Here is a 26,108-nt window from a genome sequence, read left to right as displayed (position 1 = left end):
TAATTATGGGTGTGTTTTTTGGGTGTAACATGAAGTAAACCAATCAGAGAGTCACTTGCTCATCATTCCCTTTAAGAGCAAGGTGTGCTCTGACTTTGGCGGATTTCTATTTTAAAAGTGCACCTACCTGGACCAAAAATCTTTAATCTAGAAGCACATCATCATTATTTACTGCAATAAAAGCAGCCAATAGGGCACTTTATCCCTTATTTTAGTGATCTATAGGTGAGCCATCAACCGTGCACCATGCATCTTTATTCAGGGCTTTGTCAGTGGGTCTTTGCTATCGTAACGACTGGAAAAGTACATCTAGCGCAGCTTAAAACAATAAAAAAAAGGCATGTCAAATTTTGAACGTAATGTGAAATAAACCTTGCTCATCATTCCCTTTAAGAGTCAGGTGAGCTCTGACTTTGGTGGATTGCTATTTTAACGTTGCAGCTACTTGGACGTGTCCAACAAACGCTTCTCAGCAGAGAAAACTGTGCTGCTGGTTCACTGGTTCTTTGTGAAGGAGCTTCAGTAGCTCATTTACGGGAACAGCAATGTTATTTTACATGCAGCCAGGCACGTTTCCAAGATAGCAATGAACACCTGAATGTTGACGTCTGTCTAGGTTGTGTTCAGTCAGTGGAGCTCCTGTGTTTTCTGTTGCCAAAATAGAGATAGCAATACACCAGAAATGTACCTGAACACTCACACCCATCAGTGTAGAATTATTCAGAAGCTCTGTTGCTATTTAAATGACACAGAGGCAGAAGGCATGGAAATAGACTGTTGGTAGGATGTAAGATAGCAATGAGCATCATGATGCACCTTGTGCAGGATGTAAGATAGGACCCATTGTCTCATTTTTGCCATTATGAACGGCATTTTTTTAGTTTAGGGTGTAGAAAATGTCCAATAATGACAATAATTAGATCTAGTATTTAATAGGCTAAAACTAAACTACAGGCACTGACTTATAACAGCTAATTGTTTCTATATATATTTAATTATAAAATGTCTACAGTGACAAACCACAAGAACAAGAACTACTTGGCCTAATTTGGCTCTACTGAACCACCAGCCAATGATGGCTTGATAAAAGTCACTTACCTTGCCAACCACAGCGTGCATTGTGCGTCCTGTTTCCAGGGAAAAGCACACCCAAACCAAACTGCTTGCAGCTGTTACCGGTAACAGAGTGTGCACAGATCAGAACCCTTATCACGAGTATCGAGAAGCAAGAACATTATATCTACTGAGATTTATTTGAACAGGACTTACTCTGCGATGGGTTCACAGGTGTTGCGCTCTTCATTGCTGTACATGTTCTCAGGGCAGTCTATACAGATATACATGAATTCACGAAGACCTAACAGAATAAAATTAAAGGCTCAATCAGTAACACACTCCAAAGTTGTTAAAATATAGCTTTATTTTAAACTATAAGTCAATATATAGGTGATACTGAGACATTTAAAATACTTAAAGCTGATTTGTGTAAGTTTTGGGATTTGGGAGATTTAGCACCCTCTCTGGTCAGAATGGGTAATTGCACCAAGCATGCAGAATAATCATTTTAAACTGGGCGGGTGTGATGCGGCCTCCTTTTAGAGTGGATGAATCTGACTCCAGGTTATGTTCAGTCAGCCATTCGTTTCTTTGGTTTTACTATGAGTGAATGAGCTACTGAGCTCTGAGTTTCCTCTTCTGAAGTCCCCGTTGCTCCACCAGCCGCTCGCGTTCAGTAAAACTGAGCCAGATCCTCTTTTAGAGGCTGTACATGTGACGTAAGTACATAAAGACACGTGACATGGCCAGAAGAAGAACTCCCGTAAAAACGACCCGACACCCAGTTTTAAGAATGAATATATTAGGCTTAGCAGGCTCATACAGATACCACAGCAACCCACGCAGCTACCACAGCAACCCATACATATACCCCAAAAACCCATACATATATGACAGCATCTCATGCAGATACAACACCCACTCATGCAGATACCATAGCAACCTCCATAGAGATACCCCAGCAACCCATCACAGCAACCCAAGCAGATACCACAGCAACCCAAGCAGATACCAAAGCAACCCAAACAGATACCACAGCAACCCAAGCAGAAACCACAGCAACCCATACAGATACCACAGCAACCCATACAGATTCAACAGAAACCTATACAGATACCACAGCAACCCATACATATACCACAGCAACTAATGCAGATACAACACTCATTCACATACCACAGTAACTCATGCAGATACCACAGCAACCCATACAAATATCACAGCAACCTGTACAGATACCACAGCAACCCATCGCAGCAACCCACACAGATAACACAGCAACCCATACAGATGCCACAGCATCCCTCAAAGATACCATAGCATCCCATACAGATACCACAACAACCCATCACAGCAACCCACACAGATACCACAGCTACCCATCACAGCAACTCACACAGATACCACAGCAACCCACACAGATACCACATCAACCCAAACAGATACCACAGCAACCCAAGCAGATACCACAGCAACCCATACAGATACCACAGCAACCCATATATAGATACCAGAGCGACCCATACAAATACCACAGCAACCCACACAGATACCACAGCAACCCATACAGATACCACAGCAACCCATATATAGATACCAGAGCGACCCATACAGATACCACAGCAACCCATCGGAGCAACCCACACAGATACCACAGCAACCCATATATAGATACCAGAGCGACCCATACAAATACCACAGCAACCCATACAGATTCAACAACAAACTATACAGATACCACAGCAGAGATAGAGATACCTGTTTGTACTGAATACGTGTGTTGGTAAATAACTATTTTTTCACAACCATTAAAGGTTCTTTAGATGTTTACAGCAGTATATATACTCACACATTTCTGATAAAAACATGATTCTTTATGATATTTATTTTAACTATATCAGATCACATCATGTGTTTTCTTCTCTGTTGGGTATTCTTCTTGCACTTAACACAGATTGAGACCTGTTGTCCATCAGAATAGTCATTTATCAGCCAATCAAACAGCAGCTTAGCCCCGCCCACTGCACCGGAGAATTAAAATGTGCACAGCGAAGTAAAGCATGGCAGCAGCCCAGATAATGAGGCAGAGAAACATGATCCCTGTATGTGTAAGTACAAGGCGGTGAAATGCAGATTAGCATATGTGACCATACATGCAATTAGCACAAAGTACAAAAATATATACTACATATTTAATATAATGTTTACTACAATGTAAAGTACATGTAATGAAATGAAAAAAAAAAAACACATACAATATATATATATATATAGTATGTGTTTTTTTTTTCATTTCATTACATGTACTGAAATATATATATATATATATTTATATATGAGAATAAAGAATATATGGTACCACTTTAAAATAAGACTAAGGGTTTATAAATGGTTTACAATCAGTTTATTAATGGTTACTAATTAGGTTGTAAATGCCTTAAAAATCATTAATAATCAGTTATAACACATACGTAGAAAGGGCAACAATGACCTGTTGTTTGCCAAATAGTGAACCCACAGTCAACTATATTGTTGCCCTTTCTACGTATGTGTTATAACTGATTATTAATGATTTTTTTAAGGCATTTACAACCTAATTAGCAACCATTTAAAAACTATTGTAAACCATTTATAAACCCTTTATAAAGGTAGTCTTATTTTAAAGTGGTACCAAATATATATATATATATATATATATATATATATATATATATATATATATATATATATATATATATATATATATACAGTTACAGTCAGAAAACGTATATATTCTTATATATTTTCCATCACTGGAACATACATAATTCAGGTCTGAAAGGGTTAACAGTGTAGAGGAGTGTTACTGTAGAGATTGGGGCCATTTGTGGGTTTCATTTCAGTTCTTCAGTGGAAAGACCTGCTGTGTGGTCAAAGCGAGAGCTGAGCTTCTTCCACGTTCCTCTCACTGAGGTTTTGATGAAGGACTGAATTATAATGATTACTGTTATGTTTATGCTGCACCTACAGAACTGCTATTTTAGAGTTTTACTCCAATCAATGAGAAAATCAAGCGAGATGCATGAGAAAGATGGTTTGTGGACACCGTCACCCACATCACCCACCCACACTGTGAATAAGTACGCATTACCTCTGGTATTCACGTACATTAACATAAATTCACCTATATACACCCCCAGCACCATGATGGAAAAAAAAGGGTTCTGCTTCATCAGTCCACAGATGGAAGAGTGGCTAACCACACAACTCCAGCACAGCTGTCTGCTATGAGTTAGTATGGGCAGTAAAATGATCAGAAAAAATATTATAAATCAACGTTCTTAAGACATCAAATCTGTCACATTTTCTGGATGTTTTTAAAATGTTTTAAATGGGCTTCGACCCAAAAACACACCTCCATGATGACAACTGCCTTGCAGAAGAAGATGCAAATAAAATTGCTGGTCTGGCCAAGTATGTCTCCAGACCTAAACCCAATTGAGCACCTGTGGGGCATCCTCAAATGGAAGGTGGAGGAGCGCATGTCTCCAACATTAACCAGCTCCTTGGTGTCATCAATGGATGAATGGAGAATAAATAATTAGAAATAAAATGATAAAAAAAGAAATGATATACAGTACATAAAAAAATAATTAAATTGAATCAACCCCTTCATCCAGTGTGTAGGCCTAAATCCACCTTTACTACAAGATTCTTGATCTGGTTGCAATCAATGCTTAAATCTTGATCAAAGCACTCAGCACTGAGAATAACTCATATAAATTAATTCTAAAACAAATTCCACGTGTAAAACACACAACTGGCAGTCAAGGAAAGATGTAAAGAAAAAAAGGAAGCAGTTTTAAGTTAATGGCCAATGCATCAATAAAAAACCCTCAAGATATTCCTGATAAATATCAAAGCGGAGGATTGATCAACACATACACACATAAACACCATTGGTACAATTTCAGCATCTCCAATTTGCCTGACTGTGTGTTGTGGTAAGAAATGGGACAGTGCTATCCAGCACTATATTTCTGTTTTACTAAATACATAAGTAAAATTCAAGCACTAAACGTAATTCGTGGGAGTGGCAGAAATGTGTATGTGGCGGGAGCGGGCTCAGAAATAAAACAATGATTTCTGGTGGGAGCAGGCAGTAACAGGACTAAAACAAGCGGGAGCGGGCAGGAGTGGGTTCGGGTATTACAACAGTATACATAATCACACATTTCTATAAATAATATGCTTCTCTTGTCCATCAGAAAATACATTTATAAGCTAATCAAACAGCAGCCTAGCTCCACCCACTGCACTGGAAAAACAAACAATTTGCACACGGAAGTAAAGCATGAAAACACTTTTCCCCCCATCATGTTATGGGTTTATTTTTATTGCTTATTGTTTTATTTATTTATTATTTATTTACTTATATGTTTATTTATTTATTATGGTATTTGTTTATGCACCGAATCTTACTTTTTTATTTCAGATCGGAGGATGGATTGACAGAAACAAACACTCTAGTGATCTTCATGCCCAACAGGGTTAAATCAGTGCTAGATAATCATTTTCTCTTTTATAGGGGTCCTCCTGTGATTTTATTCCCATCCGGAACGACCATGTACGTGTTTTTCTCAGACGTCCTCTGAGAAAATTACAGCCTGAATTATCTACTGTTTTTCTCTGAACCGTAATCACACTTTGGGCGTGCGTTTCCACGGAGATCCACGTTAAAAATACAACAGCGAGTGGAAATGGAGGAGCTACTGAACGTGATGATGTCATGTGACCGAGAAAGCCTAAAAACTCCTGTTTTTTCAATTACAGTCCAGACGCAGGAGTTTTATCACAGGAAGAAGTGTGAAATTTTTTTTTATTTAACAGACATCCCCCTGAGAAACTAATCCTTTCCGAATAGGGCTTTAGGGTTCTTACCATTATGTTTAATCTACAGGATTTCTCACTGCTCTTACCTGTTCTATTGATGACTTGTCCAGGGCTGCACTGTTTTCTGGCCACACAAACAGAACATTCGTTATTCTCACAAAAGTGCTTGTCACCACAGCTGCACCGGGAGATGCCAGCTGTGCAGTTCAAACACTCAGATCCACATAGTTCTTTGGAATATGTACCTGTAAAATAAACACATATCACAATGTTAACTTCTGTAAAAGTACAGTACACTACATTTACATTAGTCTACCACTCTTATAATGCATAATAAAATATGAATAATGTAGAGTTTGGCGTCTTGCCTAAGGAATCTTACAGGTGCATCTCAGAAAAAAACTGATCATCATTAGAAGTTACTTTATTTCAGTAAATCAGTTTAAAATGTGAAACTCTTATATTATATAGATGTTTTACACACAGAGTGATTTATTTTAAGTGTTTATTTATTTCATTGTTGGTGATTATGGCTTACAGCCAATGAAAACCCAAAAATACAGTGTCTCAAAAAAGTAGAGTCAGTGCAGTTTTGTTTTCCCAGAAAATCTTACAGCACTTCATGCTTCCCTCTGCTACTGACAACTTTTATGGAGATGGATTATGGATTTCATTTTCCAGCAGGACTTGGCACACTGCCCACACTGCCAAGAAGTACCAATTGGTCTTATATAATATTAAAATTTTCTGAGACACTGATTTTTGGGTTTTTACAAAACCCAAACAAAACTGTTACATGGACTACATTCCATTTCTATTGATACATTATCATGGTAAGTTCAATGTATCGTTAACTTCAACAATTAAAGATTTTAAAAGTGTTAACAAAACTGTTAAATGGACCAAAATGAAGATTGCAATTTGCAACTTTAGTTGACTTCCATTCATCATAGCTAATTTAGACACAATCTGAAGAACCACTTCCAGATTTAAACCCTGACAAATGGCAAAAATAGAAAATTATGTTGCGTAATAGTGATGATATTTGATTGATGTGTGACCACTTGTCACTTTTTGTCTCATTTTTGTCATTTAAATTTAAATTGCAATTTTTTTGTCTGTGCAGTTACAGTTAACCCACAGTTACACATGAGCATCATTATTACTGGACTACCTTTATAACGGGTTTATTAATGGTTTATTAATGAGTTTATTAATGGTTATTAATTGGGTTGCTAATACTTAAAAAACATTCCTTTATAGTGGCAAATCTCAGATTTTCATAAATACTGATCTTAATTTTTGTTTTCCATAAACTCCATAAACTCCATAAATATATTAATATATTTGTAAGTATATTTAACTATTTACCATAAATTGCATGACTAAGTTGAATTAAATGACTAAGCAAACAACGAATCACTGTTGCCTTTTTAATTGATGTGTTGTAGCTGTTAATGAGTGATTTTTAAAGCATTTACAACCTAATAAATAATAATTAAACATTTATAAACCCTTTATAAGGGTAGTCTTATTTTAAATTGGTACCATTTCATTGATCAATGTACAATGTAGTCAATGTACATCCATATTGGTCCATTTATCATTAACTTTTAACAATTAAAGATTTGAAAGTGTTAACAAAACTGTGAAATGGACCAAAATAAAGATTGCAGTTTGCATTGACTTTAGTTGACTTCCAATTATCATGTTTAATTTAGACACAATCTGAAGAACAACTTCCACATATGAACCCTGACAAAAGGCAAACATTTTTTTGATGATATTGATGTGTCACCACTTTTTTGTCACTCATTTTTGTCATTAAAATCCAAATGATATATTTTTTCGCATTCTTTGACAGGACCAATAAACACACAGTTACACATGAGCATCATAATTACTTTACCCTCCACAATAGTAAAGCAATCTTACCACAATCTAAACTACAGTAATTACAGTAATAACAGTAATAACAGTGCTCTTACCTGCAGGACAGGCATCACAGCATTTCCCATTATATTCATACTGAGTCCTCCAGTTACAGCTGACCGCCAGACTCAGAGAGAGGACACAGCCCAGGGTCCAGACTCTCACCCAGAGCTCTACACTGTCCATTACAGCAACCTGCTGACACTGTGGATCTGCTCCGTCACGACTACGGGCCTTATACACGCTTATAAGCTGGGTCTGTGTGACGTCACCGGTTTCATTTCTAACCCACAACAGAGAGAGAGAGAGCAGGCTGAAACTCGCACGACAGAAAAAGAGAGAGGGTGAAAAAGTGCGAGAGAGAGGGGGTGTGAGCGTGAAACAAATACCACGTACAAAAAAAATACACACACACACAGATAAACCCCCTGGAGATATATACTGTATACTTAAAAGTACACGAAAGTACCTGTTGAGTATCTGCTGGTTTTGCTCTACCTTGTAAACATCACTGTCCTAGACATACAGTATAGATACTATAGATACTTTAATAGATAGTTAATTAAATTAAAATACTTCTGTAGAATTTGTAAAAGTATCAACTCAAGCTTTTTACTCTTTAAGTAAAAGTATAAAAGTACCTCTTAAAAAGAGGTACTGAAAAGAGTATAAAAGGTCCATTCCACTGAATGGGTGACATTTTTTGTTATTTTTTTCAACTCTGAATCTAATAAAACATATATTTTACTATTCAAAACCTTAACAAAACACATGGGACTTTTAACCCTTTAAACTCTAGGCTGTTTTGGTGTATTTTATTTCTTCGTTTTTGTATTCATTCCTCTTTCAGGTCTTATAACACAGTAATTATATCAGACAGACACAAGCCCTGATCTCTTTTACTCCAGAAGACATACGGCTGCTCAAAAACATAATCGTTTAAAATGTAAAAGGAAGGAGAATTGTTATATTTTCCAGGAACTGATCATGTTTTGCTCAAAATAAATGTATAGACTTTAAATATATTCACACCTAAGATATCTTTTCAAAAATGGTTAGACTACAGTGTTTAAGAGTTAAAAGCATAAGAATATGGATGATTTGAGTTCATTACATGACTTATTAATTATTACTTTAACAAAATACACGGAGAAACAGCATCAGGCGGAGTTATTTTTATTTTTCTTGATAATCAATAATCACACCTCTAGGATACATGTAGATACTAAAAACCTGACACTCAGAGCAGCCTATACCTTTCAGTATTTTAATCAGGACACACAAAGAAAACTACAATATATACAAAACTGTAAACTTTTTAGTCTAAATAAATAAAAATGTTTAGTGCAAAATAACTACTTAGTAAAAATGTGCAAGTTAAAATAAAAACTGTATAAAGTAGTGCGCACACCATACCTAGCTTTAGTTTGAGTAAAGCAGGTAGTTTCACACTTTTTCTGTGAACACTTTTGAGTCTTTATTTACTGATATTATTTGGTTTGAAACATCATATAAATATGTTTGAAGCTCTAAAGGTAAATAATATTGGTTGGGGAAGGAGATTTTTCACTTTTTTAGGTTTAGGTTTTTCTCAATGTGTTTCTTGTAGATTTAGCTTTACTGCACTGGGATGTGATCACTATTTTTAGAAAGAGTAAGCTCCGCCCTTTCTAACCATATATGGATTATGTTAATGTGTTTTTTAGACAGTAAGTGCTCTGTTACAAACGTGAAGTTTCAGGGTTTTCTGCTTTTTAAAAGTAAAGAGAAAAATTAAATAAAAGAGAAACATATAGAATATGTATCTAATACACATGCAATCAAATGACTCATAAAAGGAATCAGAGCAGATGTAATGTTGCATAAAATAATTTCCGCCTCCGCAATCAAGAACAACAATCAGCAGAGTGATTGTTGCACACTTTCATGCAGGTGAATAAAGTTTAATGGCATGATGTTTTTTTTAAGAGCAGTTTCTTTTCTACCTGCGTGTCACAACTTGTGGCAGTTAGTCAAATAATCCAGCAAATAAACAAAAGAGAGAAGAAAAAACAGTGAAAGGTGAAGCGTGCCTAAGATACAGCGCATGTCTCCCACTCACAACATTACAACATTCAGGTATCTGAGAAAAAGAGACGATGACTAATATGACTAAGATTATTCCAGAGAAAGCGCTAATTTAAGATTACACAGACTTAAAAAAAATATGGTGCCACTTTAAAATAAGACTATCTTTATAAAGGGTTTATAAATGGTTTACAGTAAGTTACAGTATGTTAATGGTTACTAATTAGGTTGTAAAGGCCTTAAAAATCATTAATAATCAGTTATAACACATACACGTAGAAAGGGCAACAGTAAAGATGGCTGTGGGCTCACTATTAGTCAAACAACAGGTCATTGTTGCCCTTTCTACGTATGTGTTATAACTGATTATTAATGATTTTTAAGGCATTTACAACCTAATTAGTAACCATTAATAAACTAATTGTAAACCATTTATAAAGCCTTTATGAAGGTAGTCTTATTTTAAAGTGGTACCAAAAATATACTTATTACATGTAGTTATTTTACAAACAACAAACAAATAACAGAACAAAAACAGTACAGAGAATTAATGTGAACTATGGCTCATATAACAGGTACTAATTTATGAATATAAGAATGTGATGGGCACAAACTATAGAGCTATGGCTAATACAGAAACAGATACTGAGTGTGTTAATAGTAATCAGTGCAGGGTTGCAGAGCCGGAGAACAACACAGCGGGCAGTGGAGAGCCAGGCTGGGAACATCAGGAACAGGGCATCTCCATACATGTAAAAGAGATAGATAGAGAAAACAGAAAGGAAAGGAAGAGAGAAAAAAAGCAGAAGTTAGAAGGGTTGTGAAATAATTCTGATGAGTAGAAGGACAGGGCTGATTCCTGAAAGCTGGAACCACAGACGGACACATCCAGGAAGACCGGCCGGCCAGGCGTCTCAGCACATGTGAGAAAGATAGAGAGAGAGAACAGAGAGGGGAGGGAAGAAAAAGGGGTTAGAATGGTTTTATAAAACTCTGCTGGAGTGGGATGGGCACTGGTAGCAGCAGCTCAGGACATGGGGAGAGAAAGAGAAAGCAGATGATTAGGACAGGGTTTATATTTGCTGGATAAGCTGTAAGAGGAAGAAAATTGTAATGAGACATTACTCAAAAGCTTCTAGAGTCTAGATTTAAAGATTGAGGGTGTGTCTGAGTCCCGTATATTAATAGGGAGGCTATTCCAAAGTTGGGGAGCTTTATAAAAGAACGCTCTTCCTCCTGCATAGTCTAAAATAAGACTGCAGAACAAGCTTTACTAGAGAATACCTCCTCACCATTTCTCACCTGTCAATTAACTATTAGTTTTAGCATCGGTGAAACCACAGCCCACACGTTTGGCATTCCTCCCGGGTTTCTGCAGGCAAGAGATTTTAATGTTACTCAGAGATTAAATTTGGTGTAAATTTGATTTATGTTGTAGTAAAACATGATAAAAAAGTACTAACCTTTGTTGAATAGCACTCCTCCGCTCTCCTACAGCTTTCAGAGATCTAGTCATTTTTTACAGTTTCTCCAAACATGCTTTAGAATGGATGATATGGTGCATATTTTACCCTTGCCGATAAATCGCTTTTAACACTGTTTTCCAGGTTCAAAGTTGCTCCACACTTCAATGGTAGAATCCAGAGAGCTCTGATTTTTACAACGAGGCATTAATAACTTTGAAACTGCACAAGAAGCTTATTAAAAACCACTGTTTACAACCTGGAGCCTAAGCTTGTGTGTTTCTATCTTGGCGGTGGGAAATACAGGTGCGCCACTGACCGATTAAAACCCTGACAACAGTCAACAGTCAGCCTCCCATTTCTATCTTAGGCATGCAGGAGCGCTATGCTCGTTGTTACACACACAAATGAATGCCACGCTGTTAAGATATCAATGCACCAAAGTCAGAGCACAACTTAAAAGGGAATGACGACTGGCACACCTATTGGTTTATTACTTAATTAAGATAATTATAACATGTCTTTTTGTGTATTTCGAGCCACACAAGGCGTATTTTTGCGCTTTCACGATACCAAAAACACACCGACACACCCTAAATACAGCTGCACGATGCACAATTGACCGTTGCTTCATATATATATATATATATATAGCTCTGGAAAAAAATAAGCACTTCAGTTTCTGAATCAGTTTCTCTGATTTTGCTATTTTTAGGTTTATGTTTGAGTAAAAGAAACATTGTTTTATTCTATAAACTACAGACAACATTTCTCCCAAATTCCAAATAAAAATATTTTCATTTAGAGCATTTATTTGTAAAAAATGAGAAATGGCTGAAATAATAAAGAAAGACGCAGAGCTTTCAGACCTCAAATAATGCAAAGAAAACAAGTTCATATTCATAAAGTTTTAAGAGTTCAGAAATCAATATTTGGTGGAATGACCCACAGTTTTCATGCATCTTGGCATCATGTTCTCCTCCACCAGTCTTACACACTGCTTTTGCTTTTCTGCCTTTACTCCTGCTGCAAAAATTCAAGCAGTTCAGTTTGGTGGTTTGATGGTTTGTGATCATCCATCTTCCTCTTGATTATATTCCAGTTTGGTTTAATTTTGTAAAATCAAAGAAACTCATCATTTTTAGGTGCTCTCTTATTTTTTTCCAGAGCTGTATTACTGACTTTAATTTGATGAATACTCTTACTTTTTCTGCCGTATTTCGTAAGATACAAACTAGGGTTGAAACAAGGGCTTGTGAAATTAAGGAAACCATCAGAAATGGAAAATGGAATGTGTCAGTGCCTCCTTAATACTTTCTTGAGCTTCTGTAGGGTACTGTATCATACTGGCATAAAGCCACATCTGCTCTGGTTTCCTAACATCTAATTACCTGGAGTTGTATGAACACTTCTTTGTAAATGAGATTTGATCAACTGGAAACTGATAACTCACACGCATTACCACACCGTCACATGCCTAATGACTGATGAGATCCGCAGGGTAATATCTCTATCTTTCCACTCTGCTTTCTTAATAAAAAAATAACGAATATCAACCAGACTCTTTGATTTTAGGTTTTCCTTATTTGTATATATTTTTAAGATTCTTAAGATAAATTCAGATCTACACTTGACATCAACATGCTGTGAGTGAGACAGGTGAGAAATCCTCTTTTTGAGATCAGAAGAATAAAAACACTTAAAGCATGGGTTCTTAACTTGCTTCAAGGGGGAGCTTTATTTAGGGTGTGTCAGTGTCTCTTTGCTATCGTAACAGCAGGAAAAGTATGTAATAATTCTCTTGATTAATCGACCCGAGGGGGATGGGTTCTCTGACTGAGTCTTGGTTCCTCCTAAGGTTTCTTCTTCTTAATGTAAGGGAGTTTTGGCATCTCTGTGACGCTGCTCATAAAAGTGGTGGACCTGTTTTTCTCTGTAAAGCTGCTTTGTGACAATTTTTGTAGTAAAAAGGCTATAGAAATAAAATTGAATTGAATTGAATAGGTTAGTTCATGCTTAACTGTTATAGAAGCACATATCTCTCCCTCATCTGCTGACTTGACACGGACATTCGTTGCAGATCCCTCCCTCAGACGAAGTCTGCTGGCTAATTCTGATGTGTACTCTCCGAGGTTCTGTGTTGCCAAGATAGCAATGAGCGTCTGAATGTTGACGTCTGTTTAGATTGTATTCAGTCAGTGTTGTACTTGTGTTTTCTATTGCTAAGATAGAGATAGCAATACGCTAGAAATTTACCTGAACTCACGCCCATCAGTGTAGATACTGTATATTCAGAAGCACTGTTGCTATTTAAACGATACAGGAGAAGATGTAAAAAATAGACTGTTGGCGGGGTGTAAGATAGCAATGAGCATCAAGTTGTGAATTGTACAGGAGGCAAGATAGAGCACCCTGTGTTTGTCATTGTCATTTAAAGAGTATTATTTGTGGTTCTCACAACTTTAAAAAGAGTTTCCCATTGCCTTATTTATTCCATGTATTTATCTGTTGTTCCTGCCTAATTTTTTAGGTTTAATACTATTTTCTCATTTTTTGTCCTTCAGCCTTTTGTTGAAACTTGCCCTGTAACTGGTTATTTTTTGGGTCTTCCCATTTTTATAATTTAATTATTTTATTAGCCTTTTAATGTTTGTTACACCAAAACTCTCACCAGGAGAATTACCATTCCCCTCCAAACTATTGTATTTAAAATGACTTTTAAATTAAACTAGAAAAACCTGAACTATTACACAAGAAAGATTCCTGACAAAATCCAGTGACTCATGTTAAAAATCGAATGTGTTAATGTGCTGACAGTATCATTAAGCTTTTGACATTTACAAATTACATAAGAGCCAAACCTACAATTCAAGGCATTTAAATATCCCTCAATTTAGTGAGTTTACTGGAATTGATGGATTTATAAGCCTCCAAGTATCATGTATCTACCAGTTTAACCTTTCTATTCATGCATAGTGCTTTCAGGCATGACGTAATACCACATGTTTTAACATGCTGGTTAATTTAGATTCTGGTATATAGAAGAGATTAACACAGGTATTGCAGGTGTGACTGTATTGTTCTCAGAGTGTTTTTCCCCACTCAGCATTTCCAGAACGTAAATGTAAACGTAAGCACGCAGTTTATTATTTATAGGAAGCGCTTGAGGAGGGAATTGTGTGCTAATTTAACATTTACGAACATGCTATTTTAAGAAAATATGTTTCTCAGTTAGCTTTGGTCATTGTAAGCTAACAAAAAAAATTGGCAGAGAAGAATTTTCAATATGTATTCTCTTTATTATAAAAATATATAATATGACCTGCATTATGCTTCATGTACCCTTTCATATGACTTAAAACACATTTTCTGTTCCTCTTTAAAACACTTTTTCTCTTCCACCTTAAAACACACTGTACCCTTCCACCTTAAAACACATTTTTCTTCCACCTTAAAACACATTTTCCATTCCACCTTAAAACACACTATACCCTTCAAACTTATAACACATTTTTTTCTTCCACCTTAAAACACAATTTCCCTTCCACCTTAAAACACATTTTCTCTTCCACCTTAAAACACACTATACCTTTCCACCTTAAAACACATTTTCTCTTTCACTTTAAAACACATTTTCCCTTCCACCTTAACACACTATACCCTTCCACCCTAAAACATAGTTTCTCTTCCACCTTAAAACACATTTTTTATTCCACCTTAAACACACTACACCCTTCAACCTTATAACACATTTTTTCTTCCACCTTAAAACACACCATACCCTTCCACCTTAAAACACACTTTCCCTTCCACCTTAAAACACACTATACCCTTCCACCTTAAAACGCACTTTCCCTTCCACCTTAAAACACATTTTCTCTTCCACTTTAAAACACAAATTCCCATCCACCTTAAAACACACTATACCCTTCCACCTTAAAACACATTTTCTCTTCCACTTTAAAACACAAATTCCCTTCCACCTTAAAACACATTTTCTCTTCCACCTTAAAACACTTTTTTCTTCCATCTTTCTTCAACACATTAAGGCACACTATACCCTTCAACCTTATAACACATTTTTTCTTCTATCTTAAAATACACTTTCCCTTCCACCTTAACATGGTGCATTTGTTACACTGAGTCTGTAGTAGATAAGTTTTATATTACAAACAGTCCACAAACAGGTGCATCTAAAAACTTTTTAAAAAGTTATTTTATTTCAGTAACTCAGTTGAAAATGTGAAACTCATAAATTATATAGATGTACTAAACACACAGAGTGATCTATTTTAAGCGTTTATTTCTTTTATTGTTGATTGTTGATTATGGCTTACAGCCAACGAAAAAACAAAAATCAGTGTCTCAGAAAATTAGAATATTATATAAGAACAATTGGTACTTTTGGCAGTTTGGGCAGTGTGCCAAGTCCTGCTGGAAAATGAAATCTGCATCTTCATTAAAGTTGTCTTTTAGCAGAGGGAAGCTGTAAGATATGAAGTGCTGTAAGATTTTGTGGGAAAACAAAACTGCACTGACTTTAGACTTGATAATAAAACACAGTGGATCAACACCAGCAGATGACAGACATGACTCTCCAAACAAACCATCACTGATTGTAGAAACTTCACACTAGTGTCACTTCAAAGTCAATTAAATCACCTTTCTTCTCAATTCTGATGCTCTGATGGTTTAAAATGCAACAGATCATCTTGGCCATGTCTACATGCCTAAATGCATTGAGTTGCTGCCATGTGACTGGCTGATTCGACATTTGCGTCGAACATTGATAAGAATGTCCAGTACAGCATGCAGCAACAAAATGAATGCATGCACATAACCAGAAAAACAAAAAAAATTCCCTATGTGCACAATGCATTTTTACTCACATGGTGGAAAATACTCAGACTTTCCACACAAAGCTTTCAGTACTAACTTTACTCTCCTGTAGATACCTATAGATTCTACCTACGGATGTGTGCACCGTGTGCTTGGACAGCCAGCGTTCATGACATTTCCTTTAAAGACGAATGCGCTCTCGGGTCCTCGCCTCACAAACCACAACCTTAACGCCAAGCTTTTCTCTGCACTGTCAGGGAATGCCCACATGTTCTACACAGCGCTAACATACAATCTAACAGTTTCAGAATCTAAACTAATCCTTTCTCAGGGTTAACTGTTACACGCAAAGTCAAAAAGCATTGTGTATTTAGCATTTTGTGTATACAGTACTGTGCATATGTACATATTTGCATATGTTGTGGCTTTTTATTTTATTTTTTTTTCTACATAGTAAATGAATAGTGAAGTGATCCAGACTATGAATGAACACATAAGGAATTATGTAGCAACTTAAGATTGTTAAACAAACCAAAATACTTATTCTGTACAACAAAGGAAACTCTTGCTCCTCCTTTTCTGGGGCGGTCCTGATGAGTGCCAGTTTCATAAACGTTTCGGAATGACTGACCTTTCATAATATATATTTATACTGTATTTTTTGCACTATAAGGCGCACAAAAAATTATTAAATTTTCCCAAAAATCGACAGTTCACCTTATAATCCAGTGCTCCTTATGTATGAATTCTAACAGTCAGGTTGTAAGGAGCAGTAATGCTAAACTGTAGTGTTTAGTGTTGAGTATTATCTGCTGCTAACCTCGGCTAGCACTGCTGGAGCAGCATTAGCATTACCCGCTAACTGTGCTAAGCACTAGCTCTTAAGCTGCTCAGAGGTGAGTATATATATCAGACTATAGTCTGCACGTTTACCGTCTTAAAACAAGCTACCTTGGCTGAACCGCTAGCTAATATTGCCCTGGCTAAACGGAGCACACAGGGTTCCTCAGTGTAGCACTGTCGGGCGGTATTAGCTGTTAGTTGCTAATGCTAATGCTCCAGCCTTAGTGCTGGAGAAATGCAGGAATCTAAATTTACTGTAAATTAATGGAAGCGCTTTACTCAAATACACAAATAGAAAGTTTTTAGGAGAGAAATCTGTGTAGACTAACATCCAGCGCTCATTTGACTTTAAAAGAATATATAAAACATATTCTTGTTTGTTTAATAGTTTGAGTGACTTTATATTAATTTACAATGCAGAAAAATGTTAACATAATGAAAAAACACTGAATTTAGGGTTTGCATGTGAGAATGAGCTGATGAAGACTTTAGATTTTAAGATTTTAAGAATTTAAGATTTTGCCGTTCTGATATCTCCATGTACGAAGTAGCTCTTGTTTCAGCACCATTAGCAGCAGCATGATTGCTCAGGTAACCAGCAAAAGCTGTTAAAGCCAGAAAAGTTCCCAGGTACTACCAGACCACTTTTATTTTAGAATGAATATATCTGGCTGGGTTTGCAGGAATGATAGCAAAAGCCCATTGATGCCATTTATTATAATAATTTGACCTCTCCCCGCTCAAAAATTGGACTAATTTCAATTTAAAATAAGAAATCTTAAGGACTGCTGCTTTAATATTTTAAGTAACATATATTTTTGTTTCTTTCTTTTGTAGAAAAGGTTTCAAAAGCAAAAGTTTGGGCACTCTGCATGGTCAGTACTTAGTAACATGAGTAATGTCCTTTGGAAAGTATCACAGCTTGTAAACTCTGTTTCCAGCAGCTGAGAGTCTTTCAGTTCTTGTTTGGGGGTTTTTGTAGTCATTCTTCCTGTTAAAGCTTTTAGTTCTATGTCATTTTCTGGCCGTCTCACTGCACGTCTCTTCTGAGGTTTATGCACAGATATGCAAAGATGCATAGATGTTTGGAGGTTTGGTTTTGGGGTCTATAAGGGCAATGATATAACCATAAGCTTGTCTCTCTGAAATCAGCATATAACAGTGTTTGCATCCAGAGTTTTTGATGTTGTTGCTGTTATTTAATCCTTAGAACCCTACAGACGGATTTTCCGTCCAAAATCTCACCTTGTGTTCTCAGCTTAATTACTCAGGAATCCCTTCACACATAAAAATAATCCATATATGGTTAGGAAGGGCAGAAATTACTCTTTCTAAAATAGTGATCACATCCTAGTGCGGTAAAGTTAAATCTACAAGAAAGCCATTGAGAGAAAAACACCTAAAAAAGTGAGATCTCCTTCCCCAACCAATATTATTCACTTTTAGTGCTTCAAACATATTTATATGATGTTTCATCAGTAACCAAATAATATCAGTAAATAAAGACTCAAAAGTGTCCACAGAAAAAGTGTGAAACTACCTGCTTTACTCAAACTAAAGCTAGGTATGGTGTGCGCACTGCTTTATACAGTTTTTATTTTACTTGCACATTTTTACTAAGTAGTTGTTTTGCACTAAACTAAATTTTTATTTATTTAGATTAAAAAGTTTAAATGTTTGTATATATTGTTGTTTTCTTTGTGTGTCCTGATTAAAATACTGAAAGGTATAGGCTGCTCTGAGTGTCAGGTTTTTAGTATCTACATGTATCCTAGAGGTGTGATTATTGATTATCAAGAAAAATAAAAATAACTCCGCCTGATGCTGTTTCTCCGTGTATTTTGTTAAAGTAATAATTAATAAAATAAACCATGTAATGAACTCAAATCATCAATATTCTTATGCTTTCTTTAACTCATATACACTCTAGTTTAACCGTTTTTGATAATATATCTTAGGTATGAATATATTTAAAGTCTATACATTCAAAAATGTACAGGCGCTTGGTAAGATTTTGAGCAAAACATGATCAGTTCCAGGAAAATCTAACAATTCTGCTTCCTTTTACATTTTAAATGATTATGTTTTTGAGCAGCCATATGTGTTCTGGAGTAAAAGAGATCAGGGCATGTGTCTGTCTGATATAATTACTGTGTTATAAGACCTGAAAGAGGAACTGATAAAAATGAAGAAAAAACACCAAAACAGCCTAGAATTTAAAGGGTTAAGTAAAAATATACACTGACATTTAGTGATTAATACTAAAGCTGGCACTGTAATTGTGATTTTGTTCATTCAGATTTATTAAATTTGGAAAAGCATTGATCGTTGTGAATTACATAAGCATTTATCAGTTTCATTTAATTTAATCTTATTAATTAAAAACTGAAACACACAGCAAAAAAATCATTGGCAAAACTAGACCATATATATAAACTATGACATTTATGCTTATATAAAGCTAAAAAATCTGCCAGTGGGGTAAGCAAATTTGTCTTTGTAAGATTTCTTAAAAAAAGCAATTACCGTCTGAAAATGATGAAAAATATGATGAACCAGTTACTATAAAGTGACAAACTTTACAGTAAAAAAAAATCTAGTAGATATTCATACAGTATAGACATACAGTGGTTTACAGGAGTATTCATAGCGCTTGAACTTTTTCACATTTTGACACCTCACACAAAGTTAAATGCACTTAAACACAAAATAGCACAGAATTGTGAAGTGAAAATTATAATCAAATAAAAATCTGCAAATGTGCAAAAGTATTCACATATACTTTTAAAAGTATTGAAGAATACTCCTGTAAGCCACTGTACTTGCAATTACAGCTGCAAGTCTTTTGGGCATCTACAGACTGAGATTTGTATCCATTCTTCTTTGCAAAATAGCTCAATAATCTCAATATGGTCAACCAGGGCTGGACTGGTAATCTGGTGTACCGGGCGTTTGCCCGGTGGGCCGACAGTCCTCAGGGGCCGATGCTGGTGGGTTTTTTTTCTAAGAGACTGGCCCACAATTTAGAGGGGGAAGCCCATTGGCCCATCTTTAATATAGACAGTGGACTAAACCATTCAGGATATAGGACGGAAGCAAGTTCCCATTTTAGGCTAAATCATAGCGTTTTAGATATTTAGGTTAAAGGTGTGTTGAATGCTGCATAGTAGTTTGAAACTGTAACTTCTACGTTGTGGTTCAACATGTTTTAAATAAGTGATTTTAAAACTGATAAATGATAAGTAAAAGCTTTGCAATTTAAGCATGACTAAAGTAACAAATATTATTATAGTTGTTTATATTATAATTGTTATAGCTGTTTAAAGGAGGAAGCACCTTTAACCTGAAAAAATAGAATTGAGCTGTTATATCAGAGAAATTCTAAAAATACATATTAGAGCCAATTTCAATAAATATGATAGAAAAATCAACTACAGAGAGCAGACTAAAATGGTGGAGTTAACAATAGACAATAAACTATTTATATTTAATATGTTGATGATACGTTATGCTTCTCTCTAACCCCACATATATAAACTACAAGTCGGTTGTGCGCCACTAATTATGAGGGTCCGGTCTAAACCAAAAATGCCAGGGCCGATTTTTTATTCCAGTCCAGCCCTGTGGGCAACTAACACAGGTAGTGACTAATAAACTCATAGGTGTTTATTACAAATAACTACTACTTATCAGCAGAGGTGAAAAGTAATGAATTACATTTACTCAAGTTACTGTAATTGAGTTGATTTTATGAGTAATTTGTCATTTTTAAAGTAGTTTTTAAAATAGGTAATTTTACTTTTACTCAAGTACATTTTGACACAAGTAATTTACTTTGCTACATTGGAAAAATCTCAATTACTGAGTAAAAAATACAATGCAGAGGGAAAAAAAACAATTGGTCCAAGGTCCAAATTATTATGTGGAATAATAGTTCATTAAAAACAATTTAATTTGTTTTTACTTTTTTTACATCAAATAATTAAAAGTAACTATGTAACTTTTACTCTAAGTACATTTTAAATTGAGTACTTTTTTACTTTTACTTAAGTAGATTTTTAGATGGGTACTTTTACTTTTACTTGAGTAGAATTTTAGCAAAGTAAAGGTACTTTTACTTAATTACAATTTTTCAGTACTTTTCCACCTCTGATTATTAGTAGAGTAAAATGCCAATTTTATCAACTATATCAGACATGGGAAAGTCTATTAATGAAAACTCTTTAATGAAAACGTAATATTGAGAGAGATACAATCATAATTCACTCAGTTTTTAGTTTAAAATGCATTTTACACATACAGTACATACAGCTGAGCGTATGAATAAGATTAAGGATGACTTTAATTTAACCCCTAAATTTGAATGCTGTCTTTGGGTGTATTTCTTAAAAACCAGACACGTCTAACTGTAAACTCATTGTTTTGATGTCATCAGGGTGAACCACAGTGAGTGTGTGTTCGTGACTAGGGGGCTGACTCAGTGACGCACATACTGTGTTTCTCTGAGTGACACACACACACACACGCAGACATGTGCCCACACTCGGGGGAGTGCCTACTTAAATGTGGTTTGATCCTCAACAGCTACTGCGTCTACATCGCACTCTAACCCAGTGAAATGTCACACTCCAGCCACACTCCTCGCTCCCCCCGACGTGTCGTCATATTGTTGTGGTTTTGGGGGGATCGCAGGGCGTTCTGCAGAAAGAGCGAACGCTGCAAATCTTAAATGTAGTTAGTATATTGGAAATTTACCATTTTTACATAGAGTCTTCAACTTCTTCTTAACTTACACTGCTTTGTTTTATGTTATTTAATCTACTGAAAGTGTTTTATTACTAGTATATCTTAAAAATAATTAGAATATCATTGAAAAGTTACTTTTTTCAGTAATTCAATTCAAAATGTGAAACTCATATATTATATAGATGTATTACACTCTTACAGAGTGATCTGTTTTAAAGACAATGAAAACCCAAAAATCAGCATCTCAGAAAATTAGAATATTATATAAGACCAATTGGTACTTTTTTTGCAGTGTGGGCAGTGTGCCAAGTCCTGCTGGAAAATTAAATCCGCATCTCCATAAAATAAGTTGTCTGTAGCAGAGGGAAGCTGTAAGATATGAAGTGCTGTAAGATTTTGTGGGAAAACAAAACTGCACTGACTTTAGACTTGATAATAAAACACAGTGGATCAACAGCAGCAGATGACAGACATGACTCTCCAAACCATCGCTGATCATCAGTAAATTTTACATTTCATTAAAAAAAAATCAAGGGACCAGAGTCTGGAGTTCCCTCTGCTGACAACTTTTATAGAAGTGTGGATTTCCTTTTCTAGCAGGACTTGGCACACTGCCCACACCGCCAAGTACAAACTGGCCTTATATCATATTACAATTTTCTGAGACACTGATTTTTGGGTTAAGCCAAGATCATCAACAATGAAATAAATAAACGCTTAAAATAGATCATTCTGTGTTTAATACATCTATATAATAATATATAAGTTTCACCGTTTGAACTGAATTACTGAAATTAAGTAACTTTTTTTAATGATATTCTAATTTTTTGAAATGCACTAGTATATAGGCAGATATTTTGGCTTCGGTTTTAAGCACTATTTCTACACAAAAAATGAAATTTGTCAGTCAGTTAGTTATTTATGGAATTTCTATAACAATATATTAAGACACTTGACTGAATTGATTGAAACGAGCACAAGGACGATTTAAAGAAGCAATTAATTTTTGGCAGAATAATACTTTTTTATATATATAAAAAAATAGAAATATTAGATATTTAGAGCATTTATACTAAAAATACCATGATTTCACTTGTTAAGATAAAAATGATTTGCAGTTCAGCAATGATGTATATTGTAGATACACTGTAAAATGTTAGTAAACATCAACTATAATACTTATATTTCTTAATTTTCTTTTCTTGTTGTATTCTTTTTTTCTGTTTCATTTTCTTTCTTTTCTGATATCCTCTGTTACAAGTCATCACTCTACAAAGGTGCGACAAAATGTGAGGCTTTGGGTTTTGTTTTCACACCATGCTGGATAGCTCAGATCACTGCTGGGGATTCTGGGAATTGTAGTTTCAAGAACCAACTATACTGACTCTTTGTCTCTGTTGCCTCTGCTGGTGGCCAGTGGTACAGCACTGCCCATCACACAATAAAATACAATAAATAAAATAATAATTTAAAAAAAAGTAAGATGTTACACTTTTTAAAGTGCATAAAATGCAAAAAAGTAAAAACAGTAACATCTGATTATTTAAAGACGCCCCCGGGAAACACATTTCCTCACCCACCCAGAGAAACCGACAGACGTTAAGTGATAGCAGTTTCATTTCTAGATATTGCTCATTCACGCCACTACTCATTCACTGTTTTTGTTTTGAGGATTTAGAAATGTTTACAGGATTTCGTGAAACAGCTCACTGTGGAACAAATGCCCCAGAAAAAGAAATGATCTCAGTTCCCACTTTTACTGTACACCACCTTATTCATCACTCTTTGAAAGAAGCTTTATTAATGAAGATTAATTTTCTTTAAAACATCAACACTAGGGACGCTAATTTAAATCCCGGTCATGCAGCTTGCCATCAGCTGCCAGAGCCCTGAGAGACACTAGTGAAAAAAGTAGATTCAAGTACTATTACTAAGCATTATTATGCTATAGTGCACTCAAGTATATTTAAACAACGTTTTTGTACTTATTATACAGTATTTTAATTGTATAAAAATAGTACAAAAGTCTTACTTAAATTGTGCTAAGTGTACTTAACTGTACTAAAATGGAACTATTTTAAATATACTTAAGTAACATTTAAACATTTAAACTACTTCATGTATGTAACCCCTATATTTTAAATATGCTTACAGTAAAATTATAATACATTTAATAATGAATATTACAACTGTATCACTATTATATTATACACCAGGTATATTAGAAATGTACTAAGAATTGATGTTAAATATATGTGATTTATTTACATTAGAGTACAGATATGCTACTTGTTTCTGTCTTTTGTAAATAACACACTTCTAGTATACTTTGTTGGGTATAAAAATATATTTTATTATACTGTACTACAATTTTTAGCGTGTTACACATTTATTTTAATTTTTTTTAATTAGTAGTAGTAATTTAATTTACTTTCTAAAAAGTTACATGATACATTGCACTTTAAGTGAACTACTGTAACAGCTGTTTATAACACACTTTGCTAAAATTGTACAAAAGTATATTTGGAAACAAGTATTTTAGAAGTATATTGAATTATATAAACTAAAAGTGCACTTCATATTAGTCAGTTTTTTTAAATATACTATATTGTACTTTTTAAAAAAAAGTATGATCAACGTTTACTTTCACATATTTAATGAAAATATAATATTAAGTACAATTAAGTATATATTTTTTTCAGCAGGGGAGCACAGTTGGTCTTGCTCTCTCTGGGTGGGTACAGTACAGTAGATGGCGCTCTCTCTTTCTCCTCATCACTCCTAGGGTGATGTGGATCAGCACAAGGCTGCGTCTGTGAGCTGATGTATCAGAACCGAGTCGCTGCTGTGCTTTCCTCCGAGTGTTAGCGCTGTGATGCTACTCGGCAATGCTACAGCATCAGCAGCAGTAAAAAAAAAAAAAAGAGGCGGAGTCTGACTTCACATGTATCGGAGGAGGCGTGTGCTAGTCTTTACCCTCCTGGTGTTGGAGAATCCCTTTTGATGGGGGGTGGGGGTGTGCCATATTGTATTGTACGCCATAATATCGGCAACCCTTTTGAATATGGTGAACAATCTTATACCCTGAAATATCGTGTCATATCACCCACCCCTAATTATAATATATAACACATCAGGATACTACTTTTTTTTGGTGTTTTTAGCAAAAGAAAAATTCACACTGTTCTCGTTTCTCATTATATATCTACTATAGACAGATTATATCTGTCCAGTATCATTTATTTTACTTTAATCCTGGATATATGGAGATATTTGGAGTGCATTATTATTAGTATCATAACATTCTGGATCATTGACTTCTGCTACAATTCTGATAAAATTTATATTTTTTAATATCTCATTATTATATTGTATGCAATAATAACATTTAATTTTTATTTTGTTGCAGTAGTGTATTCTTAAAATATTTATTTATTTTTTATTATCGCCAAGAGTATCGTTATCGCAAAAATACCATGAAATATCGTGATATTTTTTAAGGGCATATCGCCCACCCCTAATAGGGGGATACAGGCTATTGGCCAAATAATTTGGGCAGAAATTGGAGGAAAATAGAGATAAATTCCCAAAACTTTGCAGCAACATTATTGTTTATTTGAAAACATTGAACCAAAAGGAAAACAAGAACTTCCAGAAAATTTGACACATTAATTGTAACATATAAAACATATAAAAAAAGCATAAGATTAAACCCTACTACAATTCAAAAGTACAAAAAAATAGGATAAAACAAAAAAAAATGAATAAAAGCTCTAATTCTTTCTGATGAAATGTCTATTTAAAGCTGTTTTCCATCCCTTTAAAGTCTTTTTTCGGATACTTCAGTGCCATTTATCAGTTCAAACGTGCCGATACTCTTCATGCCCACATACATGAAAGGAAAATAACATCAGCACACAAACGACAGACGTTATCTTCTCGTTTCAACCACACTGCAGTACCGTTTCTGAGAGAGGGAGGGAGGGAGGAGGTTAACTTTCTCTCGGTGGAAATAAACCAACATCTTCCTGTAGGAGGGGACAACACCTGTAGATATGGAGCACTGCGCCTCCCACTGTTCCTCAGCTGAGTTTCTGTTTTAGAGACTTTCAGTTTAACAGCATCATGTAAAAACTGCTTTCAGAGATGATAAGAAATATAAAAAACTAAAAAAAATGAATAATTCTATTTATTCTGAGACGTTTTTTTTATATTTGTGTCAGTGTTAATCTGGGTACCACTTTAAAATGAGACTACCTTTATAAAGGGTTTATAAATGGTTTACAATTA

The 26,108-nt window shown here is 35.1% G+C and overlaps 1 protein-coding gene and 1 long non-coding RNA gene across 2 annotated transcripts in view; both read right to left on the bottom strand.

Moving 5' to 3' along the window:
• Positions 1 to 8,170, bottom strand: part of tnfrsf18 (tumor necrosis factor receptor superfamily, member 18) — a 148,372-nt gene extending 140,202 nt beyond the window's left edge. Inside the window, exons 1-4 of the mRNA XM_007239281.3 lie at positions 7,917 to 8,170; positions 6,015 to 6,173; positions 1,270 to 1,357; positions 1,099 to 1,169 (exon numbers count right to left, since the gene is read on the bottom strand). Coding sequence (XP_007239343.3) covers positions 1,099 to 1,169; positions 1,270 to 1,357; positions 6,015 to 6,173; positions 7,917 to 8,046 — 448 coding nt within the window. The 5' untranslated portion in view covers positions 8,047 to 8,170. The remainder of the gene's footprint in view (positions 1 to 1,098; positions 1,170 to 1,269; positions 1,358 to 6,014; positions 6,174 to 7,916) is intronic.
• Positions 1 to 26,108, bottom strand: part of LOC125802215 (uncharacterized) — a 121,483-nt gene that overhangs the window by 8,133 nt on the left and 87,242 nt on the right. The gene's annotated exons all lie outside the window — the stretch shown is intronic.

Source organism: Astyanax mexicanus, chromosome 5 (genome assembly GCF_023375975.1).
Source record: "Astyanax mexicanus isolate ESR-SI-001 chromosome 5, AstMex3_surface, whole genome shotgun sequence".
Lineage (NCBI taxonomy): Eukaryota > Metazoa > Chordata > Actinopteri > Characiformes > Acestrorhamphidae > Astyanax > Astyanax mexicanus.
This window is presented reverse-complemented; position numbering and strand designations above follow the sequence as displayed.